The sequence below is a fragment of the Hipposideros armiger genome, unplaced genomic scaffold (genome assembly GCF_001890085.2).
Source record: "Hipposideros armiger isolate ML-2016 unplaced genomic scaffold, ASM189008v1 scaffold_655, whole genome shotgun sequence".
In the NCBI taxonomy this organism is placed as follows: Eukaryota; Metazoa; Chordata; class Mammalia; order Chiroptera; family Hipposideridae; genus Hipposideros; species Hipposideros armiger.
The window spans coordinates 543,611-564,883 of record NW_017732005.1 but is presented as its reverse complement, the minus strand read 5'-3'; the positions used below and the strand labels follow the sequence as shown (position 1 = coordinate 564,883).

Sequence of the window (21,273 nt, the reverse complement as noted above, 5' to 3'; positions counted from 1 at the left end):
CTCCACGTGACTTACCGATGTACCCAGGGTTACAGACACACGCGAGCTGGGAGGTAACAGGATCTTGATAGCAGCTACTGGCAAACTGGCGTCCGCTGTCGGGACCATCTGGGCAAGGACAAGGGCGGCAGTGATCTCCTGACCCAATGATGGGATCACCATAGTAACCAGCCAGGCACCTACAGCAGTCACAGAAGAGAGAGGACCGTGACCTAGAGTTGTGAGAAGCCTGTCACAAAAAAAAGCTGTAGGAACTGTGTTCTCTGTTTGGGAATTCTCACTCCCCATTCCTCATGGGTCTACATGGAGGACTTTCCATTGGAGCAGTGGTTCTCAAACATTAGCTCCAGTCAGAACCCCCTGAAAGGGCTTGTTACAACACAGATTACTGGGCTTCTCCTGTTTTTGACTTAGGTCCTGGGTAATGCTGAGGCTGCTGGTCTGGGAACCACACTTGCAGGGCCACTGCATTAGGGTGACACCCCTGGCCTCACTGGGACCCTCCCTCACTCTCCCCATGTGAACCTTACTGTCCTATCAGCTGCCCGTCTTCCCAGAGCATTCTCGCCAGCTCCCTCCTTGCATTAAGGAGTCGGGGGTGGGGGGGTGAAGCTTGTGGTTATTCGTCTCTGCCTCTGCCTGGAGGGTGACGGGTTAGCAAGCCCATGGTGGCACGATGCAATCCAGCCTTTACCAGCACCAGAGATGGTAAGGAAGCTTTCCAGCTGCATGGCTCTTGTGACTGCCCCTTGTGGTTTCAAACTTGGGCAAGGAAACTTGAGGGATGTTATTTTTCAACTCCCAAACCCAGCAGGTCCAATCTCCTCTCCTCACAGATAAGGAACTCCAGGAGGTTAAGTGATTTGCAAGGTTTACACCACGTGTTAATAATGAGCCAGGATTTGAATCCAGCCTCCGACTCTTAGCAAGGAATTATTTGACTGTCGTGCAAAATGAATGGTACTTAAGTGACTTTTTTTACTTCCTAGAACATAAGAGTTTAAAGGAATTTGAAGACCATCTAATCCAACTAATTATTCTACTAACAGAAAGTTGCATACTTGGAGAGTGAGCTAACTCACTCAAGGTAATAAAGTGGGTTAGAAGCAGAACTGGGCCTGGAACCCAGGTCTGAGGATTTCCAATTCAGTTTGTTTTTCTTTTTTCTTTCTTTTCTTTTGAGGCAGAGGTAATATTTTTTTAAATTGGGGGAGAGGATCAAGAAATAGAAGGGGAAAATTCTTCACAGGAAGTTATCCTTCTATTTAAATAGAACGGACATAATACAAGAACATGTCCCCCAATTATGTGCTGGGGGAATTGGCGGTGATGAAGCAATTTTGTACAATGGTTTCTGAGAAAGTTTTCTAGGTGTAATAAATTCAAATACATCATGATAGAAATTGAGTGTTCATTTCCTGCCTCCCTGTCCGTTTCCCGCTTCAGGAACAATCTGAACCTAGAGCTTCTTTTTAAATTCATGGGAATGACACTAATTATCTTGGAAATAGGAAAAGAATGATGAGAAATCGGCTCAAACCAGATAGCAGAATCAAACTAGGGCTAAATATCTTTCCTCCTCCAACACCCTCTCACATTCTCCTGCAAGAAATCAAAATGCTTTGTAAGTAAAATCCAAGAACAGTCACAAATATCAACCAAGCCATTCTCACAGGATGTTCTTGTGAATACACTGCAGAGTGTGCTGATTTCAAATTGGCATGTGGACAACCACCCTTGTTTTCTGCGTTCCCCACCCCCCTCTTGTCGCCTTTCTACTCTGGTTTTCTCATCTGTCTCATTTTCTCAAACTTATTTTCCATCTCCCATTGAAAGAACAATGGAAAACTTAATGCAGCAAACGAAAGATGACAGTAATACACAAGACTGAAAGGAAGACATTAGTATAACTGTTTCCTTGTTATCCTTTTACTACAATGTTTTGTGGTTGGAAGGAATAATTTTTACTCGAGGGAGTAATCACTGGACCCTCCAAATCCTTGAGCACCCTCTAGTATAGAGCCAAGACCCACATATTTACTTTCATGTATATATATCGCCATGCCGTAAGTTAATCACATATTCAGTTTCCACTAACAGTTTCTTTCATCTGATCAGCAACTTTTGTACTGACTGAAGCACTTGCTCAGATTTTTAAAACAAAAATTCTATACAGGGCGGATGGATATTAAAAGAGAGAAAATTTATTGACATGTCTATTTATTGAGCAGTCTAAGTCAGCACGCCATTTTCTCATGTGGACTGTTTATCTACTGAGTGGGACTGTAATGTCATTAGAAGCACATTCTATGTCCTATTCTTACTATTATCTAGTGCAGTGCCTTGCGTCCACAATAATTATCCAATTCACATTTGCTAACTGGAAAACAGATCTACTTTTGCACATTTTATGTGGTCTCCTGGAAACTCTAGCTGCATAAAATGTTTAGAAAAACAAAGCTATTGAAAATGACTAATCCTGTTTGGATTGGGTTTCTAGTTTGCCCGAAATTAGGCATTAACATTTCACAGCTCTTATCCTAGGCCAGAATCTGCTGAGACAGAGATAATTTTTGTACAGCTCTACGGTGACCTCTAGGGTGACTCTCCAAGAGGGCCAATTCATGTCGGGTTTGGTCTCTGCCATATTTCCAGCCCTAGAACAATGCCTGGCACACAGAAGGTGTAAACATGTATTGGATAAATGAATGAGTTGCTAGAAAATACTGAGGTGGTCAGAAATGAATGAGCCATCTGGAGGCTGATAGAGGTTCATTCTGTGGTTTCTCTAAGACACTGTTTGTTCAGCCAAAAGTGATCTCGTTCTCTTTACTTTCGAGAGGCCGCGTCCACGTACCTTTCACAGTTATGACCCGTGGTGTAGTCCTGGCAGCTCAAGCATTCTCCTGTTACTGAGTCACAGTCATCGGCGTGGCCATTGCACTGGCAGGGCTGGCAACTCGGAAATCCCCAATACCCAGGTAAGCACCGGTCGCACTGCCGAGTGTACACCCCCTGAAAACAGTGGCACTGGCCAGTGATGGGGTCACAGAAAGCATTGACAGATCCTTGCAGATGGCAATCACAAGCTGAAGAGAGACAGGCAACCACACAGAGAAACTCATTAAATGCAAATACACCCCTCATATAAACACCCTTGGGCCCAGCTCAGAATACTCATGGGCTCATGTGATCAGCTTCCAGAGTGAAGCACTGCCTCCTGAGGCTGTGAAGCCCACACCAATATTCCTCAGATAATCATTACAATTCTGGTTAACCTACGTTTGCATCCACTGGGGCCAAAGCCAAAGGTGCCGGGAGCACATCTGTTGCAGGTTCTTCCAACCACGTTGGGCCGGCACTCGCACTGGCCTCCGTTGGGGTCGCAGACGGAACTTAATGAGCCCTGAGGGTCACACTCACAAGCTGAAGGGGAAACAAGCCAGAACCTGTGACACAGAGCAGCTGCTCCCCCCCCAAAAATGAGCGCAATGCATCACACCTGACTCTGAACTGGCCTGTCCCTTCCCTTGGGTTCTTCCTGGTCCTTTACTACCTGGGCATATGCAGAATTCCCATTTAAAACCATCTCATCCCTGTGATGAGCAGGAGGGGAGCAAGGAGACAGAACTGGCAGATACAAGCAGTTTTCTAGGAAGAAGGTCATTAAGGTTTTCTCCTCTTGCCTTCAAAGCTCAAATATCACAGGACCTTAGACAAAAGCCCAGCGACCTCTGGGGACTGCTCTGACCTTTCAAAGAGAAAAACAAACTTCAGTTATTCCAACTGCCCACCCGCCTATGGAAGTGCTACATCCTCATGGACTTTTCCCCTTGTCACCTGGTGTATTTCTTGACTATTGATTGCATTTGCAATAGTGCTCTATCACTAAAATATCCTTTAAAAAAAAATAAAGACCAACTGTAGTTGAGACACTATTTCCTTTGTGCTAACTGCCTCATACAGAGCTATAGGGCCTGTCTTCTGACATACCTCATGACGCCAAGTGTCCTCTTGGCTCTCGAGAAAGAAGGGGCAGAAGCAGCTGCAGAAATACCTACCCAAGCCTGTCTGGTGTAACAGGGAAGAAATGCTAAAGATTATGTTTCTGCAAACGTCAGTCATCGGCGTTTTCACAACACTTCTGCTGTTCTCCAGACATCGATATCTCTGAAAGGTTTCCCAGGCACTGTTGGTGACCGGCCCATCTCCTGAACCTCCCACGGTGAAGATGTCCAGTGATTTGCAGAACGGCATGAGAACAAGCTGCGAAGAAATGAGAACAGCTAAGTGCTCTTAGGGTGGCATCCCATGTCATCAGTTAGAGCAAGTAAACACGTAAAACCCCAAATGCTTCCTTGACTCTTGAAAAAAACAACAACTAGACTCATTCAATAAACCTGCCCATTCTTACAATATTCTTGCCAGAAAAAGTTTAGATAGGCCTTACATGGTTTGATGGTTTTTTGAAATGTTCTTTTTAAGATACTTCATATTTTCAGAAAGAATCAGCTTGAGTAAATTCTTTTTAGAGGGTAGAGTTTTGTTAAAATAAATAAGCAAAGCAGCCTTGGAGGAAAAAAAAAATAAGAAGAAAGAAAGAAAAAAAAGAAAGAAAGAAAGAAAAAAAGGTTCTGCCAAGCCTCTCAGCATCACCCCTCCACAAAACCCTCTGCGGAAGCACAGGAACAACTTCTGCCCAGCCCTCCCTATATGTATCAGAAATGACCTTGCACTTACGGAATCAATAAGCGTGTATGGACTCTCCACACTGCTGTCGGAGGTGGTGTACTGGGGCAGCTCTAACCTGACTGTGTAGTTCACACCCTTCTCAAAGCACACGGGGCGTGGAAGGACCACGTACCTGCCCCACAACAAAAGAGAACAACAACAAAAGTCATCCTTTAAGTATCCAATTAATCAAAGCTCTACGCAGCTCATTTTGAAGGAAGAAAGTCAATAGTCAGTGTTAGGCTCTGGCTCTGAAATGGTAACTGTACAACTCACAAGGCAAGATAAGAGAAAAAAGTAATTTGCTATTAGTTCTACTGAGCTGCAAACCACTGTCACACTGACCTTGAGCCAGGCGATAAGGACACCACCTGGTTGTCATCATCAGGAACTGTGTTACCACATCGGCTGCTGGTTGGAATTTTCCCAGGTCGCTGCACCGTGATAACAGCTTTTTCCCAGTGGTCGGGTAGCTGGAATAAAAAACAACAATCAAAAGGACCATCCACACTGGCCCACTGCTGCCTGTCTGTTTATAAAGACCTTTCCCAATCGATCATCTGCCAAGTTTAAATGGAAAAGCTTGCATTTCCCTTCCCTCTTAACCATTTCCTCTGCTACTGCCCCAGTTCTAGCCCTAATCCCTGAAATTGCCTCCCAACTGCTCTCCCCGCCTCTCCCTACATCCCTTTCTATCCACCTTAAAACCCAGCTCAGATAATGACACCCCCCTGCTCAAAACCCTCCAATAGCTTCCTCTTAATATAGAGCCCAAGTTTATTTACTGATCCTGGCATTTTTCCGAACAGCATGTCCAACCGTATCCCTTTACCTATCTATGTGGAGCGACTCTCAAAAGACTCTTCTCTTCCCTGCTCATGCTATTCCTGACTTCCTCTTGGGTCAAAATTTCATCTATGTTTAAGGCTGACATCTGATTCTTTGAAATATTCTGGCAGCCCCTGGCCTGGCCTGGCCCGGCCCAGCCCAGCTGGTATGAAACCTTTCATCTTCCATCACTGTTTATATCTCTGATCATACACTTTCCACCTTTGGTGTCTTACACCTACAGTTAGGGGCACGTGTCTGTTCCTGGGCAGTATAGGCGTGAGGGCAAGGAGAGATATGATACTTTCTCATCACCACCTCACGTCTCAGCAAGGCTAAGTGCCTAGCAAGAGATCGAGAATGTTAGTGAAACTGAATTCAAGAAAAACGCACTTTTTTCACTTCCAGGTAGGCTACGAAGTCAGAGAGAGTTTCCCCTATTCCAATGCAATTTCCAAATTTCACAAAAACATAGCGTCCATTAGAAGCAAGTTTTTCTACCAATATCCTCCCCAACCAGAATAGTTCACTGAGGGTTTACCTGTGGCTCATAGCGAATTAGGATGTCGTATTCCATGGAATATGGTATGTTGTCAATGAAAAACTCCAAATAAGCCCCTTCGGGTACTCGGACGAAGCCTGCTCCAGTCCAGGAAGGAATCCGGTCCTGCACATACAGCCGCTCCACTACGCTGACCCCCTGAGGACAAGGAGACAAGTCCTCACGCTTACTTGAAATGCAATTCCATTAAATGGAACAGTCAAAGAAATCTTAAGTTACCCAGAGGTCCAAAACTATAGATATTTCCCCTATTTTTTACAGTCATATTTTCCCAGCAGACTGTAAAAAGTTTGGATATATAAACAACAAATTGGTTTCTTTTTGGTTTTGGTTGAGGTAGTCTTGGGACATGGGTGACGGGACTCAAAGGCCTTGGGCAGACTTTCTATGATGTCACCATGGGAATGGGCATAAAGGAAGGAAAGAGAACATCGCGACTGTTCTCCTAGGCTGTTGTAGTGAGCCTAGGAGTGACGAGGTATGTCCCAGATTTTCTACAAGGTCAGTCCAATATCTAGCAGATTTATTTCTGTCTTTCTCATTGGCATTTATTTCAAGCTCCAACTACAAGTGGGGAAACTTGATACAGTAGTGAATGTTCACTAGTGATGAGCTCATTCTCACTGTCACTGAGAATGAGCACTGATCAATTTGCATTGCTTAATTCCAGCATGCATTTGAGTTTGTTCACAGGGTTATATATGATACCTGTGATTAATCACCTCCAAAGATGAAGTTCTTCCTTCCCCTATGGACGTGTGTCCGGCTTTAGAGGTGGTACCTATGTTACCCCACCCTCGAATCTGGTCTGGCCTGTGACTTGTGACTAAAAAAATGGAAGAAAATGACATTCGGGGACTTCTGAGCCCAGGATTTAAGAGACTGGGCAGTTTTTGTTTCCTCCTTCTTGGAAGCCAGACACCATGGAAGTCTCACTATGCCGACCCCACCATACTATGTGGAAGCTCAGGACAGCTGCATGGAGAGAGGTCATATGGAGAAAAACACCCAGCCGGCACCAGCTGCTTCAGCCATCCAAGCTGAAGTGCCAGAGACACACTGCAAGCCACTAAATTTTGGGATGCTTGTCACACAGCATTGGAAAATGAAACCATATTTTGAGTACTCTGCTAGATCAATAACTGCAGCAGAAGTAGAGAGAATGGAAGAAAAAAACCCCAAAAACCCAACCTTGCTCCCAAACACCAAAAGCCTTATTATTAGTGCATGCTCCAAAGTTTCTTTGGGACTTACAAATTTACTTAGCTTTAAATATAACTGTTCTCAAGAAGGCATGGTCCAGATCCTTCCTTTGGGTTCACTAACAACATGCTTCTTAGACGGTCTGTTCACAAAATGTGTATATGCCATTTACTGCCGCCACACACTGCTTTACCAATCTGCCAAGCAGCCCCCTACTTACGGGCCCAAAGTTGGCTTCTTCTGCTTCGTAGATGTAGTGATCCAAGGTGGTAAAGTAGTAACCAGATTCCATTTCATTGCACTGGCGTCCAATCATGTGGGGTCGACAGGAGCACTGGCCGGAAGTGGGGGAACAGCTGGAAGGAACCACAGCAGGTCAGCTGTGCTCACCTCTTACTAAGGAGCCGCAGCCGGTCAGCTGTGCTCAACGCTTACTAAGGAACCGCTGGGGCCAGTTGTGCATTTACCATTAAACATTAAATGGTGTGAAATATTCAGGTGGGGTTTTCATATTTCCTTCAGAAAATAAGTATATGGAAAAAACACTGCCTATGAATGAATCCCAAACTGGGAGGCTGAAAGGTCTGCATGAGCTGGTGCTTCACTGTCATGTCCCTTGCCCCCTTCACTATGCTCCATCCACACCAGGGTGGGTTTTTCTGTAGATACCACGTGTTCTTGCTTGATGGCCTGTCATTTTTGCCTTATTTCCAACTGCAGCTCCTTTCCTGGGCCTCAGACCAGAAGGACAGTTCCAGCTTCTCTGTCCCAGAGGCTAAAAATAGATCCAAGAGGCAGCACTCCATCCCTCCCACTTCTCTGCTGGGGAGAAGACACCGCTACCCACTGAGTCAACCAAGTGAGAAACCTGGCAGTTAGTTATTCTCTGGATTTCTTCATATTCAACCAGGAACCAACGCCTGTGATTTCACCTCCCAGCATCTGTGTGTCTCTCCTCCCTTCCCATGGGTTAGACCACGCCCTTCTTCCTTCTCTCACAGTAAAAACAGTTAGTCTTCTAATCAGTATCCTTGTTGCCACTCTTCCAACTTCCCATGCTCCACCACGATCCACAGAGCTGCCCAGGTGAACTTTTCTAAGGTGAATTAACCGTGTCACTTCCAAGCACAGTGGCCTTGGGGAGGTGCAACAGGACTTCACAATCATCCTTCCCTTCCTCCTCCGCTTCATCTCGCCCCCCCCCTCACCAACCACACTGAACTACTGACAATTTCTCAGATGTGCTGGGTGAGATTCATGACCCCTCGTTTTGCCCGTGTTGTGCTTACAGCCTGGAATGCCCTTCCACTGGCTGACCCAGCAAAAGTCCACCCTTCCTTCTTTCCAAATTCAGCTCACATGTATGACTCATGCGGTGGCACTTCCTCACCATCACCCCCTACTCCATAGAATGACCCACCTTCTCTTTCATGCCACCACCTCCTTGCACAAAAAATGATGTATTCACAACATCCACAACAAAGCTTGTCACACAGTAGGTGTTTGTTACAGGTGAGGCCGTGTATCAGCAAATCCTACTTTTTTTTCAAAGCCCGGCTCAACTTTTATCTCTTTCACGGTTTTATTTGGTTCTGTCCCTCTACCAGTTTCAAGTGGTGCTTCCTGGGACTTCAGTTGTTCCTTATCTGTACTGTTGAGATAGTTATTGCTTTCTCTCATAGTATAATTATTGACAGACCTATCCAACCCCTTACTCAACTGTAAATGCCCTGAGGACCTGGACTGTGCAGTCTTCACCTTGGTCAGCCCCCGGTAGGGTCTGGCCAGTACTATGCACACGTAGTGTACTCAAACACTGGGCAAACAAATAAATGCGTTAAGGATAGGAGTTCTGAATTTAAAAAACAGAGAAAAAGAAAAATAGGCAATTTAATATAAATAATGAAACTTTTTAGAATTAGTTATTACTCTTTTTGGTAATAAAGTTCTCTGGATAAACTGTAATGTATTCATTTTGTTCTCAACCTATGTCTGTCTTTTTCCTTAGCATCATGATTTTGCGTACAAGGTAAAACCAAATTACATACATCCATTTTTACTTCATTCAAGTCAAGTAGTTTGAAATTGTTACTTTAAACCTTCCCAGACTTCTTTTATTTTTTTTCTCTCATCCCAAAGTTCATTTTAAACCAAGTACCTAAGGCAAGTCCAGTTGAAGTACTTTTCCATATATCATGTAAAATCATTTTTATCCTACAGAAATATGAACACTCAACATCCTGTAGCCAATTCCCAGAGGAGGAAAGCTTGTTCCAATTAGGACCCAGGCCTCTTTTGGCACAGTCCACCAACCAAAGCCATCTGCAAAAAGCCAGGCATCAGACATTATACCATAAGGACCAAAATAAATAAATAAATAAATAAAATCCTTTCCTCCCCAGATGTTTACTGTGGCAACAAATGTCTAAAACACAAACCACCGAAGAAGAAAACAACTGGATTCTTCACATGTCATCACTAGAGAATTAGCAAATAAAGCTGAGGATGAGTGTGGGCAGACTCCTGGGAAGGCCTTTTACCTGTGGCCCAGTTCTAAAGATACTCAGGAGAACCTGATCAGGTAAAAGGAATTCCCTAACCTTAGCCTTGGCAATCACTCCTCTGTGTCGAGTTGAATTGCTGTCAGTGCCAGGCATGGCTCCAATTCTGTACCTCCTCCTTTAGTGAAATCCTTCTTGTGGCTTACCCGGCCCTGTGCAGGTGACCCTCACTCTACAGCCCTTAGCTCTCACTCGGCTGTGCTCTGGGTGTACACTGCCAGCCATGAATGGGACATTTCCATGGTTTGCCAAACTGTCAGCTCGAATTTATTTTGCCCCAAACTGCTCATCGACTCACAATGACTTCTTATCTTCAGCTATTTCTGTCAGGAGATTCAAAATTCTTCTGATGTTGTAGGCGAGACACAACCTTCCATTTCCATCTTATTTCAAGATGATTCTCAACTTAGCAGTTTCTGCTAATTGTCATCACCACTGCCCTAAACCAGTATGTCATCATTCCATACCTGTTCCTCTAGCAACCTCCCAAACTAGCCTCTCAAGCTCTTCTCTGCCCCCTGCCCAGCACATCTTGTCCACACTGCCAAACCAATCTTCCCATAGCATTGCTTTCATCACTTCACAAAAAACCACGATTGTTCCTTCTTATCATATCAAGTCATGATGCCTCCGCCTGGTCTCCAGCAGCCTCTATAACGCATCCTCTAAAAACAACTGCTCCTTCTTGTGGTGACTGCCCTTTGCTTTCAGAAGAGCCACACGCCTCGTACTCTTCCACAAATATTTACTGAGCAAATATTGGCCCTAGAATCTGTGCTTCCTGGTGTCAACACTCTTACATTTTAGTCCACTGTCAACTGTCTTCTGGATCAATCCTTACTCTCTTGATAAAGTCCATTATTTCTGGCTAAATGATAAAGAGGAAGAAAAATGGGGGACAAAATAGTCCCTGTCCTAAAGAACTTATAATCTAATTGGGGAGATAAACAATAAAGCAATTGACCAATACAACAAATCAAAATGTTGTAAGTACCTATACAGAAATACAAGCAAAATACTATGGATTTAGTGAAAAACATTGTTCATCTGGTTAAGGGCAGCATCATGAAAGAGGTGGCTCTGAAGGTTGCAGGGGATTTTTTTTTTTTTTTTTTCAGAGGATCTTGACAGGCAGAGGACAGGAATGACATGAACAAGGAGGAGTAATGCAGGAATGTGAGCAGAGATGGCCAAGATCAAACCAGGTCTTGACCTTGACACACTCATTCTCTATGCCTTCACCAGTCTCAGCTAGAAGGCCCACCTGCCCACCTGTCACATCTCTCAAATATCACTCATCTTTCAAAAGCCAAGCTCAAATCCCACCTCCTCCATAATGAGATAAAAACGTTATTACATGTAATTATTTTTCCTGTGTTCAAGTAAAAATCACATTGGATAGAAATGGTACAATTCTAAGTTTATATCTTCCCTCCCACAAATTTCCCTGTAACTAGATACAGATTCAATTCACTGGATCAGTAAGGAGATGCAAAAACAAATAAGATGCAACGATTTAAGGCAAAATAAATCAGGCCCTGTGGCAGGCAGAACAACAGCCCCCAAAGATGTCCATGGTCTCACCCCCAGAATCTGGGGATAGGTGACCTCACATAGCACAGGGAACTTTGCTGATGTGATTAAAGTTAAGGAACTTGAGATGGGCGATTATCCTGGATTACCCAGAGGGGCCCCATCTAATCCCATTAGTTCTTAAAAGTGGAAGAGGAAAGCAGAAAAGTGGGTCAAAAATGTGACATGAGGAAAATCTGACGCACAGTTACTGGCTTGCAAGACGAAAGGAGGCCATGAGTCAAGGGATGTGGGCAGCCAGCAGACACTGGGAATGCTGTGCTGGGAGCCAGCAGGAAACCAGGAACCTCCTTTTACAACCGAAAGGAGCTGGTTTCTGCCAATCACTCAAATCAGCAGGAAACAGATTCTCCACGAGAGCCTTACGATAGAAACAGGGCCTACCGGCATCTTGATTTAGTCCAGGGAGACTGTGTCTGACATACAGAACTGTAACATAATACATTTATTTGTTTTAGGCCTTTAAGTTGTGGTAATTTACTATGGCAGCAATAGAAAACTAATACAAACCCTATTTTTTCTTAATGGGTGAAGGCCAAGATTATTACTTAAAAACACAGATTTCTCATAAGAATAGAAATTAACAATTTGTTTAAATACTCTATTGGAAGGAAAATTCTTTCATTTAAATAGTGATGAGCCGAGTAAATACTGTACAGTCTCAACTTTTCTTTATTACTAAGAAATCAGGGGCGAAATAAAGGATAAATAGCATCATTCATAAGAATCACCACTCTGTTCAACACTGATTTCTCCTCCAAAATTCTGATTACAAAGATTTGGTTCTACATTGATTAGCAGTCAGCACTATCCTTTTTATCCTGAGTAGTACCTCCCTTTAGACTAGGATGCTTTCTTAAGGGGTAGAAGCTGTGCTCTCTAATCCTTTTATGTCCAGTTACCATATAATTAATAGAGGATTTGATATCATCATCATTAACTATACTGATGAATATATATATTAACTTCTGCTCTTTTTTCAAAGTATAATAAATTGCAGGTGCTCATTTACTGAGTACCTGCATGGTGTGCTGTGCTGGGTATGAAGGGAGATGCAAAAACAAATAAGATGCAATCCCTGTCCAGAGACCTTTGAAATACAAACACCTATAATACAAAGCTGAATAAAATAAGTGCTAAAAGAGATGCAGAAGCAATGTGTTGCCAAAACATCAAGGGAGGGCTAGGGACTTCAGTCCAGGAAGTTAGAAGCCTTCAAAAAAGTGGTGGGCTTCAAGTCAGATATCAAAGTTCTAAATTAACTGAAATGATTTTGAAGGATGATGTGAAGATGTTTATATACTTCAATGTTTTTTAAACATTTGCAAGTAGCATTTCCCTAGCAACCATTCTTATTGATTCATTAAAGCAGGTTAAGGCAAAGCTTCATTAACCTGGCTTGAGTTACATTATTTAATTAAGTCTTACCTCTTGAGAGTATTCAAAAGTCCAGATTAGCTGTCAACATAATAGGCATGGATTACTAAGCTTTTACTGTCCTACAAAAATCCATTTGGCTTATCATACAAAATATTTTCAAAGTTTTTCCACCTCACATGACTTTGACATTGAATTCTGTCTCTGGCCAAAGTAACCAGGCATGCTTGGGATCACCTTTAGAGATTGCCACTCCTAAGGAGTGCATACTTAGTTTTCGTTATCTTTAACATCATTTGTTTCTCAAATTCTTTGACTCAATCAACATGTATTCAAAACCTACTATGTGTCCAAGGCAAAGCAAAGGAATATTATCAGGGAGAAGATATTTATGAGTGGTTGCAACACATCATTCATTCAGCAAGTATGTCCTGAGTGTCTGCTATGCACTAAGCAGTCTCCAAACAGAATCAGTGCCTCGGGAAAACTCTGAAAAGGATCACAGGATCACTACAAAACTCTGCAGTCACAGGACCAGAGGCATCTTTAAAGGTTCTTTTTTTCCATCAGTGATGTCAAAATATAGAGTGCCTCATCAATCATGCTAGAGAGATCAAATTACCTGCTTTAAAAATCTTCACTCAAAAATTTTGCTTCAGGGGAGACTGGTTAGCTCAGCTGGTTAGAGCGCAGTGCTCATAACACCACGGTTGCCAGTTCGATCCCCATGCCCTCCACAACTAGATTGAAAAACAATTACTTGACTTGGAGCTGATGGGTCCTTAAAAAACCCACTGTTCCCCAATTAAAAAACAACAACAACAACAAAAAAACACACATTAAAAAAATTTTTTTTGCTTCACAAACTCTCTTGGTTCGCACATTATGGTTTTACAACTTGTTGCAGGAGAGACTAGGGGCAGCCTAGGGGCTGTGTGGGGGAGGATTTAGAGAGAGGAAGCATGTATGAAATAGAGAAAAAGAGGAAAGGAGTGTAATAGAAACCGTTTAGAGTAAAGAAACATAGGACATTCCTGAGTTTATGACACAATTTGGAGAATTATAGATGCCATTTTCATCTAATCAATTTCATCTAATTATCTAATCAAATAAAAAGAAGAATTTTAGGTGTGATGGGAGCTTTGAATTGAGGAATCAATTACTAAAGGAATCAGTGTCTGGGAGTCAAAGGAAAGTCAGAGAAGATTCCATAAACAGACAAGCGGTTTGCCTTGCTTCCCTGCTCGGATGGAATTATCCTTGCGCCCTTCCCTCTGGAGGTTTTCTAAGAACAAACATTCACCCTGGAGTTTCAGAGGCTACACACTGTCCTGCGTTCCACTGCATGATCTGGAATAGGACAACCCCAAATACAGAGGCCAAACAGGACGTGTTCTTGCTGCCTAAGATCCTCTGCCTTCCCAGCAGACTACTATGGTGTTGGGAAGTAATCCTGTAAGACAGTCAACTCCTGAGCCCATGAAGCACAGTGAATTTAACATGTTCTCTCAGGGCAGATTAAGCACAGAAACATCTGCTCTTTTCTCGGCGGTCATGCACACTGTCTTCCCCAGATGTTCTGAATCTGGTCCCGTAACCAACAGAGACCAAAACTCTCACTGACTCAAAGGTGGTTAATTAAACTCCCACAAATTTAACATCTTGCCAAATGTGTATTATGATAATTTCTGAGAGAGCTTTCATGTCTCATCTATTCAAGGAATACCAACATATTTAAGGAATTAAACGTTATTATATGTAATTTTCATTCATAAGCTTGGAAGTTGAAAAAAAATAAAGAAGAAAATGAAAAGATTCTTTACACAAATCAAAATGGGAGTTCATTATTTATCTTTTAGATTGGTGAAAAATAAAATGTTTGATGGTACCAACTGTTGGTAGGAATAGAGAAAAAGATACTTTTATAATTGGTTGGTAGAAAAGTAAACTAGCACAATCTGCATGACAATCTGACATTCTCTATTAAAATAAAAAATGAACATCTGCTTTGACTTACGGTTCCATCATTGGGAACCTAATCGATAGATACATCTATAAACATTCATCAAGATATATCTATAAGGGTATTCACTGTGACATTTTTAAAAAGCAAAAATACTGGAAATAAATAAATCATGGTACTTTCATATGAGAGAACACCAAACAAAAGTGGATGAATACACGCTGCTATGAAAAAAGAGCTCTAGATAAAAAAAAGCAAGTTGCAGAATAGTGTACATAACATATATTACTTTGATTTTCAAAAATGTCAGTAAAGCGAAGTGGAAAATCATTTTTTTTATTTGTACTTGTCTGTTAAAAGAAATAAATCTAAATTGTTATTTTAAAAGAAATTAGAGGAAAGAAATTATAATTTTTAACAGGTATTCTGAGCACTATTATTAACTTCTAGAGAGATCCAAGAAAATGTACTTCTCAGCAGTGGAACCAGCAAGAAGAATGGGAGGGATGCCTGTCTGAGCAGTCTGGTTTTTAAAAAAACTATGGGCATACATTGTTTCATAACATAAAAAAAACTGTAAAGTAAAAGTACTACACAAGTAACAACACTATTAAAATCAGAAACAGAAACATACTATAATAGAAGGTTTCAAACTAACTCTTGGAATGAATACATCTTTGAAAACACTGAGACCACAAGTAAGAGTGATTGATTGTCAGGCATTCAAACCAAAGGTGAATGTACTTTGTGTATCTTCTTCAGAGACTGAATGTCATTTCTCCTAGGTCGCTCTCCTGGGTGACTGAGTACAAGAGAGCTCCACTCACCTATTGTTCAAGGCTCCTCCAAAGTCACAGTCACAAGGTCGACATCCATCCAAATCGTTGCTTAAGCCCCAATGCTCTGGCTGTAGAACAAAAGATTAAACATCTAAAGGTGGGTTCCTGTAATTACACAACAGAGTCAGCAAGAAACAAGGTATGGCATGTTTTGATTGTTCCAAATGTTCATTTGCACCATGAAAGCAGAAAGCATACAAAAGAAATGAGTGTGAGAAACCCCAGCTGCAGATCACTGAGGTCAGAGAGGGTTCCACATAATCATGCGGTAATGCCAGATCAGTCATTTCCTTGCCCTGCAGAGAGCCTGCATCCAATAATAACCATGAGAAGGCAGCGAAGATGCCAGTTTTCTTCATTAGAATTACTCTGGCAGTAAAAGTTTTGGCGACTATTTGGCAGGCCTTTACATTTTTCCTAAGTTCTTCAAGGATTTGTCTGTGTGGAAACACAGCCTAAAGCAAGCATGTTTTCACAACTGAAAGGTGAGGAGATCATCTACTCCTGAGAACACCAGAGATGGTAATGCAATCTATGCGGGGACAGAATCTATATAGGGAAGAAGATCTCTTTGCGCCTTAGCAAATATTGGGTTGTTGGAAAGGTCATGATGTATTGTTTCCATGTTTTGCGTTGCAAAAATGCGTCATGACTTTTCCAATAACCCAATACACATTTCCTAATAAGCAATAAAAACCAGGTGCACCAATTTAAATCAGACTTCCAAAAATTTAACAATCTATCAGGATATGCGCATGTGCATATTTAGGGATCATCAGCATAGTTTGGGTTCAGTAGACCTCCTCTCCCATATTATAAAAGCAATCACAAAAATGTTATAAAAAATACAGAATAAGTTTGTAGAATTTCTCTCATAATTATTCTACCGGGGATCACTACAGTGAACTTTCTAGTGTATTTCTTTCCAGGTTTTGTTTTTCTTGATGAATTTTTTTCCCTACATAATCAAGATACTACTCATATTCTGAGGTGGTTTTTTTTTTTAATACCAGCACAAGTATTTCTTCATGTTAGTCACTTTCAGTGGCAACCAAATATCACACTACATAGAAGTCCCAAAATTTACTTACCTATTTTCCCCACTGTTGCTTCTAAGTTTTTCACAATGATTAATAAAAGATGCAATGACTTACTGGGTGATCACTTCATAAGGTATATAAGTGTCTAATCACTATGTTGTACACCTGAAACTAATATAGTATTATTTGAAAAGTAAATTAAAAAAAAAAAGATGCAATGAGTCCTCCAGTGAATACATTTTGTCCTATTTTCTGACTATTTCATCAGGATGGATTCCCACAAGTCAAAGGGTTTGTACTTCCCCACAGGCTACTGATACATTACCTCTAAAATGCTTTTCAAAAAATATGAATCAAATTGCATTTTCATCAGCAGCATATGAGTACCAGCCCCTATTTTGTCCTCACAAATAGTCAGCATTCCCATTTTTAAAAACTTTTATTAACTTTGTCTGTGAAAATGGTATTTCACTGTGGCTTTATTTTACAGTTCTAACGTGATAGTTAGCTTATTCATTAGTAATTCCTCTTTTGTGAAGTGTGCACTCACGTTTTTTAACATTTACATATACAGATGATGGTAGAATCTAGAATAGCAAAAAGCATTCTGAATTAAAGCATGTCATATTCACAAACCACAAATCCCATGTAATGAGGATTTACCTACCAGGCACTCGTCACAATGCTGTCCAGTCACCAGACGCTTACAGTAGCAGTAACCACTCTCAGAGTCACAAGGATTCCCGCCAGGAATAGTTCCCAGAGGATTGCAAGCACAAGCTTTGTTGAAAATAAAATGAAGGAAAGAAACATAAACCAAGGGAATCTGTAGTCTGGTTTAGAATTGCAAAGTAAAATGGGAATTATGCACATCTGAGAACTCCCAAACTTTTTAATAAATGTACTTACATTTACAACCAAACGGATCTTCAGCATTTAAACCATAGAAGGCTTCTTTGCAGATATCACAATGTTCTCCTTCCACATATAATTTACACCGACACTGACCAGCAATGAGGCCAGCAGAAAAATCTGTGTAACTGTCACAGACTCCCCCATTCTGAGAACCAGCTGGGTCACAGGTACATTCTAAGAAGAATGAAAATCACCAGGTGACACAATGTGTATGTCTGTATAAATACATATATTCCCCTCATCTTCCAAAAGTCACAAAAATAGACTAAAGAAGTCTGGACTACCAAGTAAATTCCACTCCCAGCATCCTATATCACAGATAAAACTATGCTGGGTCTGATGCCCAGACTGAGTTCCAAGAGAAGGATGGTGACTACCAGACTATTCAAATTGAAAGGTGACCCGAAATAGGTCCGACCTCATGACCTTTCCCCACGTACGTTCACAGAAATTAGGATCTCGGGTGTCTCTCTCCGGGTGCTGGTAGTAAAACGGCTTGCACTGTTCGCAGTTGCGTCCCATTGTGTTGTGCTGACAGTCATCACACACTCCTCCACTGACGTTTCCGGTGGCCAAGTAGGCCGCCATGTCAAAGTGGCACGAGCTGGAATGCTCATTGCAGTTACACTCTGCGTGACAAGACCAATGTCAAGAAAAGCCTTTAAAATCTATTTATCAATGCAGGGTGGGGTTGGAGGAAGAAAGCTCATTTTGGAAACTAGGGATGAAGTTCAGGCAAAACAGCAATTAACAAGAAGGCACTTGTGGTGAAAAAGGACACATTTACTTATGATATCAGCCTCAATCCTGAGAACCTTCCAAGTGGGAACTTCATGAAATAAACACAATGATCTGCCCTCTTTGGAAAACAATGGGCTATAACAAGTTGAAAACCTTTGGGGAAAGTCCCCTTGGAAGCTTGTCGGCAGGAAGGTTGTCACTGCATGGAGGACGCCTTTGGGTCCCGCTCAGGGTGGGATGGGAATATACCTCTAGAGGATTTCCTAGGCGCTACACTCCTAGAGAAGTCTGTTTGGGCTGCCAGCTTGGAGGAACATGGCATGAAGGCCTGACTCGCTTCCTTGCATTTCCACCACCACACTAGGCCAGGCTCTTTAGTGAGAAGTAAGGTCTGCTTAACAGCCATCTAGCCTGCTTGAGTGCAGCTGTTCCTCCTCTAGCCTACTCAGCAGTCATTTTGGTCCAACCTAGCTTTAATCATCTCACTCTCACAGTCAACAAGCCACATGATTCCTCTTATCATCTCACAACGAAGTTGAACTCGGCTTGGCCCGCACAGGGCTCAGCCTTATCTGTCTCCTCGCTGTAACACTGCGTCCTGTAGACAGGGGCTGGGTCTTGTCCACTGAAGTGGGCTCAGCACCTAGCACAGTATTGCCCCTGATACACTGGTTGAATTAAACCTCAAAATCGTTTCCCAGCATAGACTGATGGGGTCATGACAAGGTCCTTGGGACCTTGTGCTCAATGTTGTTCTCCTTACCCAAAGTCCCTTCCACTTTCCTCTTTTTCTCCTTCTCTCTACCTAAACAATCTTCACTATTCACCAAGGGCCAGCTGGGTGGTACTTACTGACAAAACCTTGACCACTCCAGCCTTCACTGCCTTCTCATGAATTTCTTCTACAACAGCCCTACTCAGTGGGGGCCCACACAAGGGCAGGATAGTATATCAGAATCACTGTGTGTCGGGGGTGGTGTTTCAAACACACCTCTGCCCAGAGAATACCATTGAGATATATGGATGTATGAGTGGAAGGAATGAAGCCAGAGGCTACTGCTAGGCTGGCAAAGAAACAAGGCCAAACATTCCATATCTCTTCAACCTTAATTATCTGCCATGCCATATTTTTCTTTCGTTTTTCTCTCATGCTCATTTTGCCTTAAAAACAGGTACAATGTCAGGGAAAACATCTTCTTCTTCTACTGAATCTGCTAAACACATAGGTGCTACTCAGTAAATACTCATTTATTAATTTAATTGAGTGAATATTGGTTTCCTAAGATTAGTGTGAAGCTGGGAAAAGGGTAGTAAGTTTTGCAAAATAGTGTACTATTATTTTACCTCTAATCAAAAAATGGATACCGGGGTCTGAATTGATTCTAAATTGTCCCTTTGACCAAGACTTACTTTTACAGGCATTGCTGTTTCGGCCTTCAGCAGGTCTCCATGGTAAATCATGGTAGAAATCCATGCACAACTCACAGTTTAAGCCCTTGGTATTATGCCTGCACATGCAGTGTCCGTGAACCTTGAAAGTTGTAAAAACAGAAATGAGTAAAGTAAGAGATATACTAATGGCCACATTTCCTCCATGATCAGTGGAAAATATAAACCCATTTTCACACTCCTCCTAATCTCTAGCACACACACTGAGGGGTTCTTTGTTTTCATTTTGTTGTCCGCCCGCCCTGCCCCAAATGAATTCTGTCATGTTGAAATGAATGCTATAATGCCCATCACTAGGAACAGTTCCTATTATATAATGGATACTCAGTAAACATTTTACTAAACTATCAATGAAAAGAACCCAGATAAATAAAATTAGTAACTTCAGAATTTTTTTAAAAAACAAACTAATTTTTTAAGAGTTAAAAAATGTATTATTATGATAGACATCAAAATTTATAATGCAGAACTAAATGTATACACACCACTTGGGAACGAACTCACATTACTGTAAGTTCTACCACTGAGCCATAGAAAGAAAGGTTTTTGTTGGCTTGTTTTGCTTTTGACTTCAGGCACAGCACTTAAATTTTTTTTCAACCAATGTTTCTACATTTATATTTTTCCTTTTACATTTTTTTCCTTTAAGAAAGAAAATATAAAATCTCAGAAAGAGATACAAATTATTTTGCTCTATTAGGGCCCATTATACACTACTTTGCATTGTGACACTCCAAAGCACACTGAAGCCCGAGGCGCACAAATAATAAATTATTTCAGTCTACCAAATATGCACACATGCAGGCACCTCACCTTAACATTAGTTTCTATAGAATGGAATTCGGGAACAGGACAGACAGGTCTACCCTGGACCTACTTGGACAGGAATGCAGTTAGCAGGAGACTAAAATCCTGTCATTACAAGGTGGTTTCACACAGACGGAAAACCAGTTTCAAAGCACACACCACAGGACTCTACAGCGTCTGAATAAACAGTCCAATGTACTGTGAGATGTGTGATAATGACATGATGGCATGACATGAGCTACACACCACATGGATTACACTGCAAAGTAAATACAATCTTCATAGCATTCTTTGAACGATGTAGCAACAAGATTAGGAAACATCTACCCTTTAGGCTCCATTAAAAATTCAACTTTATTTATGCAATAAGTTTCTAACTGGAGTAAAAGGCAGACTCAAGTTTCAGACAGTCACATACATTCAGTCCTGCACTTTCTTAGATGAGGAATTACAAACTGTGAGAAGGCAAAAGGCAGGGGCAGCCAGGCACACCCTTCCTCCAGGAGGCAAACCCACCACCCTCCTGGAAAGAACCCTGGGGCAGTCAGGAGAGCCGGTCAATCTCCACCTGCCTGCCATTTACTTACTTAGGCCCTGTGGCAAGTTATTTAATCCCTTGTTTTATTTATTTATTTATTTTTAAAGATTTTATTGGGGAATTGGG

At 41.8% G+C, this 21,273-nt stretch overlaps 1 protein-coding gene across 1 annotated transcript in view; it reads right to left on the bottom strand.

Moving 5' to 3' along the window:
• LAMB1 (laminin subunit beta 1) overlaps positions 1–21,273 on the bottom strand; it is a 76,679-nt gene that overhangs the window by 32,852 nt on the left and 22,554 nt on the right. Inside the window, exons 9-22 of the mRNA XM_019626049.1 lie at positions 20,616–20,629; positions 19,764–19,884; positions 18,053–18,241; positions 17,607–17,786; positions 17,365–17,477; positions 15,646–15,725; positions 7,545–7,680; positions 6,101–6,259; positions 5,077–5,204; positions 4,741–4,864; positions 4,062–4,266; positions 3,283–3,426; positions 2,858–3,089; positions 16–179 (exon numbers count right to left, since the gene is read on the bottom strand). Of these exons, the coding sequence (XP_019481594.1) occupies positions 16–179; positions 2,858–3,089; positions 3,283–3,426; positions 4,062–4,266; positions 4,741–4,864; positions 5,077–5,204; positions 6,101–6,259; positions 7,545–7,680; positions 15,646–15,725; positions 17,365–17,477; positions 17,607–17,786; positions 18,053–18,241; positions 19,764–19,884; positions 20,616–20,629 (1,989 nt within the window). The remainder of the gene's footprint in view (positions 1–15; positions 180–2,857; positions 3,090–3,282; positions 3,427–4,061; positions 4,267–4,740; positions 4,865–5,076; positions 5,205–6,100; positions 6,260–7,544; positions 7,681–15,645; positions 15,726–17,364; positions 17,478–17,606; positions 17,787–18,052; positions 18,242–19,763; positions 19,885–20,615; positions 20,630–21,273) is intronic.